The following is a 13,250-nucleotide window of genomic DNA, read 5'->3' as shown; positions in this document are numbered from 1 at the left end:
TCCTAAACCTGCATGTAACTGGTTATGAGAAGTAACCATAGTAAACAACTGCTCCATTTAGGCTAAAGGTACCTGAGGATTGAAAAATATTTTTTGTTTGAAACAATGAGCTCATGAAAATCCAAATACTTTGCCCTTACCAGTTTAATCGTTCACAGTGAGCTCACAATCAGAGAACATATGTTCTCTATGAACTCTCCTGTTCTTTACTTTTCAAGTTACACTCATAGCCTAAAGATACCAGAAGTAATTTCCTTTAGGAACAAATTTACTGACAATCATCCACACAGGAAGGAGAAAGCTGGGGTGGCTGGAAATAAATAACAGATAATCAAATCCATCAAATGGTTCAAAGAGGGGCCAAGTTTTCCTAATAGTCCATTTCAGAGTTACAGACAAGACGGAGTATGAAAAGATGATGAATGAGACGCCTCCATTAGAATCCCAAAGTAATGTTAACTTAGGTTCAGTTCCAGTCAAGAATCATAATTGGTGTTTGAAAATGAAGAGAATAAAATTCACCTATAGGCACCCTAGAGCCCTCCCGTTCCAGAAAAGATTAATCTACTTCTTCAATGGTAGGGCCAGTGGCAGGCCTTCCAGGTGTATATCCTGTTCCACAGGTAGGCCCAGTGCATCCTCCCTGGTAGAGCTTTGTGATGATGGGGTTACACACCTGCTCCAATTCCTTTCTCTTATGATCATACTCATCTTTCTCAGCGAGTTGATTGGCCTCCAACCAGGAAAGGACTTCATTGCATTTACTCAAAATTTTCTTTTTATCAGATTCACTAATCTTGTCCTTCAAACCTTCATCACTCACAGCACTCTTCATGTTAAAAGCATAGGATTCTAGAGCATTTTTGGCAGCAATTTTCTCCCTCTGCATCTCATCTTCAGCTTTATATTTCTCTGCATCCAAAACCATGCGCTCGATCTCCTCCTTGCTCAGGCGGCCCTTGTCATTGGTGATGGTGATCTTATTGGCCTTGCCCGTGCTCTTGTCCATGGCTGTGACATTAAGAATTCCATTGGCATCAATGTCAAAGGTCACCTCAATCTGAGGAACTCCCCTGGGTGCAGGAGGTATTCCAGTCAGGTCAAAGCGCCCCAGTAGGTTGTTGTCACGGGTCATAGCCCGTTCACCCTCATATACCTGGATCAGCACCCCAGGTTGGTTATCTGAATATGTGGTGAAGATCTGTGTCTGCTTAGTGGGGATGGTGGAATTACGCTTAATCAGCACAGTCATCACACCCCCAGCTGTCTCTAACCCTAGAGACAGAGGGGCCACATCCAACAAAAGCAGATCCTGTACCTTTTCAGATTTGTCACCCATCAAAATGGCTGCCTGTACTGCAGCCCCATAGGCTACTGCCTCATCAGGATTGATGCTCTTGTTGAGATCACGTCCATTAAAATAGTCCTGAAGCAGTTTCTGCACCTTAGGGATTCGAGTGGAGCCCCCTACTAAAACAATGTCATGGATTTTAGCCTTATCCATCTTGGCATCTCGAAGAGCTTTTTCCACAGGTTCCAGGGTACCCCTAAACAGGTCTGCACACAGCTCTTCAAACCGGGCTCTGGTGATAGATGTGTAGAAGTCAATGCCTTCATAAAGTGAATCAATTTCCAGATTGGCTTGGGTGCTGGATGATAGGGTCCTCTTGGCTCGCTCGCAGGCGGTACGCAAACGCCTCACGGCTCGCTTGTTCTGGCTGATGTCTTTCTTGTGTTTCCTTTTGAACTCCTCTACAAAGTGGTTCACAAGCCTGTTGTCGAAGTCCTCTCCACCTAGGTGGGTGTCCCCAGCTGTAGCCTTTACTTCAAAAATTCCATCATCTATGGTCAGGATGGACACATCAAATGTGCCTCCACCCAAATCAAAGATGAGTACATGTCGCTCTCCCTGACCTGCCTTATCTAAGCCATACGCAATGGCAGCAGCTGTGGGTTCATTGATGATTCTTAGCACATTGAGTCCTGCAATCACACCTGCATCCTTGGTGGCCTGGCGTTGAGAGTCATTGAAATAGGCCGGTACAGTGATCACAGCATTGGTGATCAGGTGGCCTAAAAAAGCCTCTGCAGTTTCCTTCATCTTAGTCAATACCATTGAAGAAATTTCTTCAGGGTAGAAAGCTTTTTTCTCTCCTTTATAGGACACCAGCACCTTGGGCTTGCCTCCTTCATTGATCACTTGAAAAGGCCAAAGTTTCATATCTGACTGCACAACAGGATCATTAAATTTCCTGCCAATCAGACGTTTGGCATCAAAGACAGTGTTCTGAGGATTCATGGCTACCTGGTTTTTGGCTGCATCCCCAATAAGCCGTTCTGTATCAGTGAAGGCCACATAGCTGGGGGTGGTGCGGTTGCCCTGGTCATTGGCAATGATCTCCACCTTGCCATGCTGGAACACCCCTACACAAGAATAGGTGGTACCCAAGTCGATGCCTATGGCTGTTCCCTTAGCAGCAGCCATGGGTTTCCGAGGCCTGTGGAAGAGAATGAGATACTGTTTTGGCAGAGTTCTATTTATTTATTTAGAGTAACAAATGATCATTCAGTTTTCTAAAAGAACACAACTATGAAAATAAACCTAGCCAAGACTCATGAGCCCTTGAAATACAGGTAGAAGCCCTGGACACAGCCTGCAAAATGTTTTTCTTCATAACACACATTTCTAGGGTTTCATGTTTTGTCACTTCTTACAGGGGAAAGAAAACCAACTAAAGGGCCAGGTTTGTGGCTCAGTGGTAGAGTGCTTTCCCCTAGCATGTGTGAGGCACTGGGTTCAATCCCTGGTACCATATAAATAAATAAATAAATAAATAAATAAATTATGTCCATCTACAATTAAGAAAAAATATTTTTAAAAAAGAAAGAAAAACCAATTAGAAACTGCTGGGCATGGTGGCACACATCTCTAGTCCAGCTGAGACAGGAGGACTACAAGTTCAAGACCAGCTTCAGTAATTTCGTGAGACCCTGTCTCAAAAAAATAAAAAGGAGTCGGGTGTTGTGGTGCATGCCTGTAATCCCCACAGCTCAGCTCTGGAGGCTGAGGCAGGAAGATCAAGAGTTCAAAGCAAAAACAAGGCACTAAGTAATTCAGTGAGACCCTGTCTCTAACTAAAATATAAAATAGGGCTGGAGATGTGGCTCAGTGGCTGAGTGTACCTGAGTTCAATCCCTGGTACCCAAAAATATAAAATAAAAAGGACTAGGGATATGACTCAGTAGTTAAATGTCTATAGGTTTAATCCCCAGTACCAAAACAAAACAACAATAAAAAACTAGTCAACTGGCAAAACAACACAGGGGACATGCACAGTTAACCACCTTCCTACTGCCAAATTTGCTCCCTATTCAATCTGAACACGGTGCATCAGACAAAGTTGCAATCTTGAAATCAGTGATGATCTTGGCCTATATTCATTTTGAAGCTATATCCTATGTTAACAGGAATCCATTTTATCATCATCAATTAAATGTAGCTTTCAAAAGGTGTCAGGCATATTCTTAGGAATCATCCTGCCATGGTCCTTGCTTTCAGGTTCTGAATGGGATGCTGGCACAGCTTCTTTTTCTGAACCATGGGGAACCCATGAATTGTTCCTTCTATCTGTGGCCTGAAGATACAGTTTAATTTTGGATCCATCACCTGAGAAACAGTCTTCTCAATTCTTGCTTCTAACATCCCTAAATGAACCACATTCTGCTTCAGGCAATTTCAAAACTGGTTCATTGTAGGATTCCAGTCCTGCCTATCCAGTTGTGTTGACACTAAATTATACACTTTATGCTTCAGTTTTTTTTTTAAGTATTTTTAGTTGTAGATGGACACAATATATTGGTGCGGAGAATCAAACTCAGTGCCTCACACAAGCTAGGCAAGCACTCTACCTCTGAGCCACAACCCCAGCCCTAAGCCTCAGGTTTTTGTTAAGATAATTTAGAGTCCTATCAGGTAATTCTGGGGAAGCTGTCCATAAGACCCTGGTTCTTGGAGGGCTGGGCATTGTGGCACACGCCTGTAATCCCAGTGGCTCGGGAGGCTGAGGCAGGAGTTCAAATCAGATTGAAAGTTCAAAGCCAGCCTCAGCAACCTCAACCCAGTGAGACCCTGTCTCTAAATAAAATGCAAACCAGGGCTGCGGATGTAGCTCGGTGGTGGAATACCCCTAAGTTCAATCCCCAGTACCAAAAAAAAGAAAAGAAAAAAAGAAGATGATGATCCCAGTTCTTGGGCTGCTACATGAGGACAGCCATGAAACCCTACTGGGTCACCAGTAGGCAGTGAGGCCAGGCTGGTTCATGTAACCCCCATACCTGAAGGTGGCCCTCACTGTTGCTGAAGGCTGGAAAGGGGTCTGCCCTACTTCCCTCAACCATGGGTATATGATTTATTCTCCAAATGGGGGCCCAGGTTGTGCAAAAGTGGCAGAGGACACAAAAGCAGGTGGCAGTGGTGATAGTGGTGAGAGAGTGTGGAGGTGGAAGTTTCTGAGGCAGAGTGGTGTATTTTTTAATTTGGGGGGTAAAATATACATAAAACATAGCATCTTTTTTTTTTTTTTCCTGATACCAGGGATTGAACCTGGGGCACTTAACCACTGAGCCACATTCCCAGCCTTTTTTTTTTATATTTTATTTAGAGACAGGGTTTTGCTGAGCTGCTTAGGGCATTGCTAAGTTGCTGAGGCTGGCTTTGAACTCGAGATCCTCCTTCCTCAGCCTCCCTATCTGCTGGGATTACAGATGTGTACCACTGTGCCTGGCTCATCTTCACAATTTTTAAGGGTAGCGTTCACTAGTAAGGTTGTTTTTTTTTTTTTTTTTTTTTTTTGGTACTGAGGGATTGAATTCAAGGGCATACAACCACTGAACCACATCCCCAGCCCTATTTTGTATTTTATTTAGAAACAGGGTTCTCACTGAGTTACTTAGTGCCTCACCTTTGCTGAGGCTGGCTTTGGTCCTGCTTAGCCTCCAGAGCCCAGCCACTGGGGTTACAGGCATGTGTTCACTAGTAAGTGTAATCGAAGTGGTGTCCAACCAATCTTCAGAACTCTATAATCTTGCAAAACTGAAACTCTACACTCATTAAACAGCTTCCTTTCCACACCAGACCCCACCCCACCCCCTTCTAACAATCCCTATTCTTCTGTCTGAATTTTGACTACTTTTAATACTTCCTAAGTTGAATTATACAGCATTTATCCTTTGGCTTGTTTAATTTTGCAGGTCATCTTCATCTGTTATGTGCTACATTTCAAAATTTCCTTCTTTTCTAAGGCTGAATAATATCTATTAGGTGTATATACCATCTTTTATTTACCCATGCGTTGCTACATACATGGATACTTGCATTGCTTACACCTTTCAATTATTGTGAATAACACTGTTATGAAAGTAGGTATACCAATATATTGATGTCTTGTTTTCAAGATAAAAGAGCTTATTGGACATGGTAGGAAAAAAGTAGTTGAGAAGCTACTCAAAAGAGCTGAGAGGGAAGTGGGTGTATATTCTGTTTTTCACAGGATCTGATTCAATTGTCTTTTTCCTGTGTCTGAGATCATTTTATTGGGATCACACCTGTCTCCTGTTCTCCTATTAATTAATGTGCTGGACTCAGCACATTAACCACCATTCTTGGAATTTACTACTTTCCTTGCTCTATTAGAAATTCATGGAGAGTGACTTGGGACACCCTGAAGTGGCTGCTTGGAACCCAATAAAGCCTTTATAAGATTTCTCAGAGTAGCGAGGGAGATCCAGGCAGTTTCTTTATCCTTCTCTCGAAATATAACCCCTGTTTTCTGGAGCCAATAGCATAACCAGAAAGGGCTTAGAGTCTTACTTCCATCTCTGCCACCCTCCACCCCGCCCCACTCTTCTAGAGTACATCCAAACCTTTTTCTACCAGCTCTCGCCGATCCGTTACTCTAGCGTTCCTGAAGAAATCCTCTTTCCCTTGTCTGACAACGCCCCCACGCCTCAGTCTTACTTAAACCAACTGAGAGACTTTCCAACACTTTTGTCAAACAAGGATCCACTGGCCTTACACATCCCTACCACTTTCCAACCAGAGCCCTCCAGGATCACCTGCTGTCTCGCCGCCTACGCTCCAGTTTGGAAATGTCCGGATGTGGAGTCCCTCCAAGTGGGAGCTCCCTTAATATGCAACTTGATCAGCCGGCGTCCCCCCACCCCCCACCCCGCCCTGCCCTGTAACTTTGAGCCAGCTCGGTGCAGTTACCCAGATTCCTAAACTAGCCCATGAGGTCAGAGGCAGCATCGCCATTGTAACGCTACTGGAAAGGGCAGCGTCATCAGACACGCCCTCCAAACCTGGCTGTGTCAACATACAAGTCCCCACCAACAACTCATCTCCACCGCCTAAACTCTTCAGATTGCGACAGCTAAGAAGTCCATACAATTAGTCAACAGTTCTACAACGACAAGCCTAAAGCTGATCTTCCCCCTCGAAGGAGGGCAGCTGCGGGCAATACGAAGGCACAGCTGATCCAACTGATGGGGACCTTAATTCTAACACTGCTTGTTTACACAATTGCTTTTCTTTTCAAAACCTAAAGCTTCCCGCCCAACTCGAGGCTATTTCATTCATGTAGTTAAAAAAATATGTAAAAAGTAAAAGCTGGGGGGGGGGGTTGAGGTTGTGGCTCAGAGGTAGAAGGCTCGCCTACCATGCGTGAGGTACCGGGTTGGAACCTCAACACCACATAAAATAAGACAGATATTGTGTCCACCTATAACTAAAAAATAAATGTTTTTATTTTTTAAAGGTGAAAGCTCTATTACAGCATTTCCTTCCCATTTTAAACCCAAGATGGGAACAAGCACCCAGGAGGACAAACATTCCTCAGGCAGCACAGGCGATCTGGCCCAATCAGTCCTTTCGGTCCACCATTACCCCTCCCCACCCCTTAAACCTCTGCGAATTTCTGTGTCCCGCTGACGGGCTTTATTCCTTCCTTAAACACCCAGAACTTGTCTGATTCCCACCATCCACTCACCGCCCTACAACCCAAGCCTAAAGCTGGCCCTTGCGGTCATTTCACTCTAAGGGGCTGGCCGCCAGCAAAGCCATGGAAACGGAGGCGACAACAACCTCCCTCCTCCCTCCGCACTCGCCCTCCCCTCCGGGCTCCCGATCCCCTCCAGTGAACCCCAGAAGCGTCTGGAGAGTTCTGGGGAGGGGCGGCACCCTCGCCTCTGATTGGTCCTGGGAGGACAGGGGCAGAACGCCAGGAGAAACCCCTGGAACATTCCGGTCCCGACAGCCTCATCTGGCACAGCGATTGGCCCAGGAGGGAGCAGGCGGGGCTCCATGGCAACATATAAAGCCCCAGCGGGCGGCTGGCTGAGGAACGGCGAGCCTCAGCAGCAGCTGGCACAGGCGGCTTTTCAGCTTTCCGTGAGCGCACACCCGAGCGGTCGGCTTTCGACTTTCAACCAGGACCGAGCTTTTCTTCGCGGGTCGCGTCCCCCCATTGCAGCCAGAAGCTCAGCTTAGATCCCAGAGAGCGGGGCACCGACATGGCCAAAGCCACGGCGATCGGCATCGACCTGGGCACCACCTACTCTTGCGTGGGGGTGTTCCAGCACGGCAAGGTGGAGATCATCGCCAACGACCAGGGCAACCGCACCACCCCCAGCTACGTGGCCTTCACGGACACCGAGCGGCTCATCGGCGATGCGGCCAAGAACCAGGTGGCGCTGAACCCGCAGAACACGGTGTTCGACGCGAAGCGGCTGATCGGCCGCAAGTTCGGCGACCCGGTGGTGCAGTCGGACATGAAGCACTGGCCCTTCCAGGTGATCAACGACGGTGACAAGCCCAAGGTGCAGGTGAGCTACAAGGGCGAGAGCAAAGCGTTCTACCCGGAGGAGATCTCTTCCATGGTGCTGACCAAGATGAAGGAGATCGCCGAGGCGTACCTGGGCTACCCTGTGACCAACGCGGTGATCACCGTGCCGGCCTACTTCAACGACTCGCAGCGCCAGGCCACCAAGGACGCGGGCGTGATCGCCGGGCTCAACGTGCTGAGGATCATCAACGAGCCCACGGCGGCCGCCATCGCCTATGGCCTGGACCGCACGGGCAAAGGGGAGCGCAACGTGCTCATCTTTGACCTGGGCGGGGGCACCTTCGACGTGTCCATCCTGACGATCGACGATGGCATCTTCGAGGTGAAGGCCACTGCTGGCGACACGCACCTGGGCGGGGAGGACTTCGACAACCGGCTGGTGAACCACTTCGTGGAGGAGTTCAAGAGGAAACACAAGAAGGACATCAGCCAGAACAAGCGAGCTGTGAGGCGGCTGCGCACCGCCTGTGAGAGGGCCAAGAGGACCCTGTCGTCCAGCACGCAGGCCAGCCTGGAGATCGACTCCCTGTTCGAGGGCATCGACTTCTACACGTCCATCACCAGGGCGAGGTTCGAGGAGCTGTGCTCCGACCTGTTCCGTGGCACCCTGGAGCCGGTGGAGAAGGCCCTGCGCGACGCCAAGCTGGACAAGGCGCAGATCCACGACCTGGTGCTGGTGGGCGGCTCCACCCGCATCCCCAAGGTGCAGAAGCTGCTGCAGGACTTCTTCAACGGCCGCGACCTCAATAAGAGCATCAACCCTGATGAGGCGGTGGCCTATGGGGCGGCGGTGCAGGCCGCCATCCTGATGGGGGACAAGTCAGAGAACGTGCAGGACCTGCTGCTGCTGGACGTGGCGCCCCTGTCGCTGGGGCTGGAGACGGCCGGGGGCGTGATGACCGCCCTGATCAAGCGCAACTCCACCATCCCCACCAAGCAGACGCAGATCTTCACCACGTACTCGGACAACCAGCCCGGGGTGTTGATCCAGGTGTACGAGGGCGAGCGGGCCATGACGCGAGACAACAACCTGCTGGGGCGCTTCGAGCTGAGCGGCATCCCCCCTGCCCCCAGGGGCGTGCCCCAGATCGAGGTGACCTTTGACATCGACGCCAACGGCATCCTGAACGTCACTGCTACCGACAAGAGCACGGGCAAGGCCAACAAGATCACCATCACCAATGACAAGGGCCGCCTGAGCAAGGAGGAGATCGAGCGCATGGTGCAGGAGGCAGAGAAGTACAAGGCCGAGGACGAGGTGCAGCGCGAGAGGGTGTCTGCCAAGAACGCCCTGGAGTCCTATGCCTTCAACATGAAGAGCGCTGTGGAGGACGAGGGGCTCAAGGGCAAGATCAGCGAGGCCGACAAGAAGAAGGTGCTGGACAAGTGCCAAGAGGTCCTTTCCTGGCTGGACGCCAACACCCTGGCCGAGAAGGATGAATTTGAGCACAAGAGGAAGGAGCTGGAGCAGGTGTGTAACCCCATCATCAGTGGACTGTACCAGGGTGCGGGTGGTCCCGGGGCTGGAGGCTTTGGAGCTCAGGCCCCCAAAGGGGGCTCTGGATCGGGCCCCACCATCGAGGAGGTGGATTAGAGGTCTTTCCTTCTTCCCTCCCTCCATGTTTTTCCTGTCGTTGAGACCCACTGTTGGGACTCCAGGGCTTTGCTGTTTGCCCTCTGTTATTATCCAACTTCAGTTTTCTGCTGCTGACTTTTTTCTAAAGTGACTGTTGTATCTGGATGGTAACTATAGCTGAATGTCATTATATTTTTGTGGTGTAAGCCATGTGTTCTTTAGGTTTAATGTAAGTTAGCTCTGTGAGGATGTCTTTCCTCTTCTCCTTGTTTTCTAACATAAACAATCATACATCGGATAAGAGTGTTGATTTGTGTTTGCAAGAAGACAAAGGCTCATTTTATTTTTCAAATGATGAAAAATTGAAATCGTCAGTAGAACTGCCAGGTTTTGGCTGGCCCTGGAATTGTTGTCTTTGGGCCTCTTGTCCCCAAGGGGTTTCTGTCTGGCTCCTCCATTCAGGAGGAAGGTTAAAGACCCTTCCTTCCATAGGCCATGTTTGTAGATGGTTGAGCATCAAGACTTTACTTTTTCTTGTATCTTTTATTGTTTGCAAACTATATATTTTGTTGAACTTGATGTTTCTCTGCTTTTTAAATATAGAGATGAATTTATACTGTCACTTTGTCCATTTTCTTTTTTATGTACTCATACTGAACTCAAACCAATTTTTTATTGGTTACTTAAAAATAAATAAACACATAATTTTACTGGTGTCTGTCTTCCTTTTCTTATTTTTTGAGGTCAGAAGGTATATGCATATGTTGTTTTCTTACAGTTCTATAATTATGGCAACAGAAATCGGGGTATGTGGTCTGCAAACGTTAAGAATTGACAGCAGGTGAGGGTACAAGCTCTGGCTCCTGAATTAAATGCTCAAGTGCCTTAACTACCCTCATCCCTGGCTGTCATCTTTTAAAGTGGGATTTTTGATGCTTTGGTCTAAAGTTATTTTTGAATGGATGCCAAAATAGTTGTCATTTAACTACCCCAGATAACACATTAGGGAGATGTCACCTGAGAACATATGCCTCAGTAGCAGAAAGACCTCAACATTTGAGTGCTGTAATGTAGTGCAGACACTACACTGGGACCTGGGGCCTTTTGTGTGTTACTTTATTCTCACTTTACCACACTTCCTTAGGTATTGCTGACATTCACAGGTGGACCTGTGGGGAGACTAATAAGTTACTAACAACTATAGTTGCTTAAATGGAAGGGAAAAAAAATCATTGGTTCAGCAAAGATGTTCAACCTGGTTTCTAATTCAAAAGTTTTTGCCATACCATTGCAAGTCCACCACCAGATTTTGTTTATGCATGTCTAGTTTGAGCTTCTATTTCTATCTTAGGTTTTTTGGTTTTTTTTTTTTTTTTTTGTACTGGGAATTAAATTTTGGGGGCACTCCACTACTGAGCCACATCCCCAACCCTTTTTTGTATTTCATTTAGAGACAGGGTCTCACTGAGTTGCTTAGATCTTTGCTAAATTGCTGAGGCTGGCTTTGAACTCACAATCCCCCTGTCTCTGCCTCTGAGCTGCTAGGATTATAGGAGTGCACCACCAAGCCTGGCACTACCCTAGTTTTACAGTCAGTTACTCCTTTTATCTTTACTCTGTATACTCCTAAACAATTATGCCAACTATACAATAGGAATGATGATAAACTGTTAGTACTTATTAATTTAGAAAAATGTGGGGTGGGGCTTGGGTTGTGGCTTAGTGGTAGAGTGCTCACCTAGCACATGTGAGGCACTGGGTTTGATCCTCAGCACCACATAAAAATGAAATAAAGATATTGCGTCCACCTACAAAAAATTATATAATATATATTATATAAATGTGGTGGGGGGGTGACTTGAAGTCCTGAACTATACAAACTACCCCTCCCTCCTGCCCTTTTTTTTTTCTTTTGAAATGCTTCATGTCCTTGCAGCTAGCATCTTAGAATTAACAGCCCCGAGTTTTCACCTGCCATAATTCCCAAGGATTGGGTAGTGATGCTCTTTAAAAATAATTCAGGATGACCTGGTTGGCCAGGCCTGATGGTGCATCCTGTAATCACAGCAACCCCAGAGGCTGAGGCAGGAGGACTGCAAGTTCAAAACCAGCCTCAGCAAAGGTGAGATGCTAAGCAACTCAGTGAGACTCTGTCTCTAAATAAAATACAAAATAGGGCTGGGGATGTGGCTCAGTGGTTGAGTGCCCCTGAGTTCAATCCCCAGTACCAAAAAATAAAAAGAGCTAGTATATAACCTAGCATGTTTAGGGCCCTGGGTTCAATCCCCAGTACCACAAACAAAACAAGAGGCTGTAGAGCTGGGCATGGTAGGATACACTTATTATCACTGCTATTGGGAGGCTGAGGCAAAAGAATCACTAAGCCCAGGAGTTTGAGGCCAGTCTGGATGACTTAGTGAGATCTTGCCTCAAAAACAATCAGTTCTAGGAGTGATGAAAATATTTTGGTAATGTTTTGAACAACCAATAAAAAAAAGAAAGAAAATATTTTGGAACTAAGTCCTGGTACATAGCTCAGTGATAGCATGGGTAAGGTCCTGGGTTTCATCCCCAGCACCACATGAAAATATATGTATTTTGGAATGCAGAACACTGTGAAGGAACTAAGTATCACTGAATTTCACACTTTTCAAAATGGTTGCTCAAATTTTTTTTCAAATGTTTATTTTTTAGTTGAAGATACCTTTACTTTATTTATTTTTATGTGGTGCTAAGGATCAAACCCAGGGCCCTGAACATGCTAGGTGAGCATTCTACCCCTGAGCCACAACACCAGCCCCTCAAAAAATTTTTTAAAGTAGCCAGGCTTGGTGGCACATGCCTGTAAACCAGGTGGCTCAGTTCCAGAGGCTGAGACAGGAGGATTGTGAGTTCAAAGCCAGCCTCAGCAAAGATGAGGGGCTAAGCAACTCAGTGAGATCATGTCTCTAATAAAATACAAAATCAGGGGGGCTGTGGATGTGGTTCAAGTGGTAGCGCCTTGCCTGGCATGTGCGGAGCGCTGGGTTCAATCCTCAGCACCACATAAAAATAAAATAAAGATGTTGTGTCCACCGAAAACTAAAAAATAAATATTAAAAAAATTCTCTCTCAAAAAAAATAAAATAAAAAATACACAAAATAAGGCTGGAGATGTGGCTCAGTGGTTGAGTGCCCCTGAGTTCAATCCCCAGTACAAAAATAAAATAAATAAATCAAAATGGTTAATTTTAAATAAGTGAATTATTTATAGTACTGGTGATCAAACCTTGTACATGCCAGGCAAGCACTCTACCACTGAGCTATATCACAACGTGTTAGTAAATTTTTTATTCTTTTTTTGGTACTGACTCAGGGGTTCTTTGCCACCAAGCTACATTGCCAGCCCTTTACACCCCTTTTTTTGGTACCAGAGATTGAACTCAGGGGTGTTTAACCACTGAACCACTTTTCAGCCCTTTTTTAAAAACTTTTTATTTTGTGACAGGGTCTCATTAAATTGCTTAGGGCCTTGCTAAATTGCTGCAGCTGATCTCAAAAGCCTCCTGAGTTGCTGGTTTTACAGATATGTGCCACCACACCTGGCCCATTTTTAAAATTTTGAAATAGGGTTTCGCTAAATTGCTTAGGGCCTTGGTAAGTTACTGAGGTAGGCCTCAAATTTCCAATCCTCCTGCCTTGCTGGGATTATAGGCATGAGCCACTCTGCCCAGCCTATTAGTGAATGTGTCAGCAAAAGATAATTCAAAAATTAAATTGAGCTGGAATAATGG

General features: G+C 46.5%; 2 protein-coding genes across 2 annotated transcripts; one reads left to right on the top strand and one right to left on the bottom strand.

Moving 5' to 3' along the window:
• Positions 1 to 559: 559 nt before the first annotated feature.
• LOC113201563 (heat shock 70 kDa protein 1-like) lies at positions 560 to 5,992 on the bottom strand. The gene is made up of 2 exons (XM_026415331.2): positions 5,923 to 5,992; positions 560 to 2,498 (listed from the first exon to the last, which is right to left on the bottom strand). Exon 2 carries the CDS (start codon positions 2,483 to 2,485, stop codon positions 560 to 562), a length of 1,926 nt encoding a protein of 641 aa, XP_026271116.1. The 5' UTR covers positions 2,486 to 2,498; positions 5,923 to 5,992.
• A 1,409-nt stretch (positions 5,993 to 7,401) lies between these two features.
• LOC113201599 (heat shock 70 kDa protein 1) lies at positions 7,402 to 10,187 on the top strand. Its single transcript, XM_026415397.2, has one exon. The coding sequence runs from the start codon at positions 7,570 to 7,572 to the stop codon at positions 9,493 to 9,495; it is 1,926 nt and encodes a 641-aa protein (XP_026271182.2). The 5' UTR covers positions 7,402 to 7,569; the 3' UTR covers positions 9,496 to 10,187.
• Positions 10,188 to 13,250: the final 3,063 nt, after the last annotated feature.

The sequence above is a fragment of the Urocitellus parryii genome, chromosome 8, assembly GCF_045843805.1.
Source record: "Urocitellus parryii isolate mUroPar1 chromosome 8, mUroPar1.hap1, whole genome shotgun sequence".
NCBI lineage: Eukaryota > Metazoa > Chordata > Mammalia > Rodentia > Sciuridae > Urocitellus > Urocitellus parryii.
The sequence above is the reverse complement of the archived record's forward strand: the minus strand, read 5'-3'. Positions and strand labels throughout refer to the sequence as shown.

Bases quoted from the DNA above. Each gene is read 5' to 3' on its own strand.
- LOC113201563 (XM_026415331.2), bottom strand. From the start codon at position 2,485: ATGGCTGCTGCTAAGGGAACAGCCATAGGCATCGACTTGGGTACCACC.
- LOC113201599 (XM_026415397.2), top strand. From the start codon at position 7,570: ATGGCCAAAGCCACGGCGATCGGCATCGACCTGGGCACCACCTACTCT.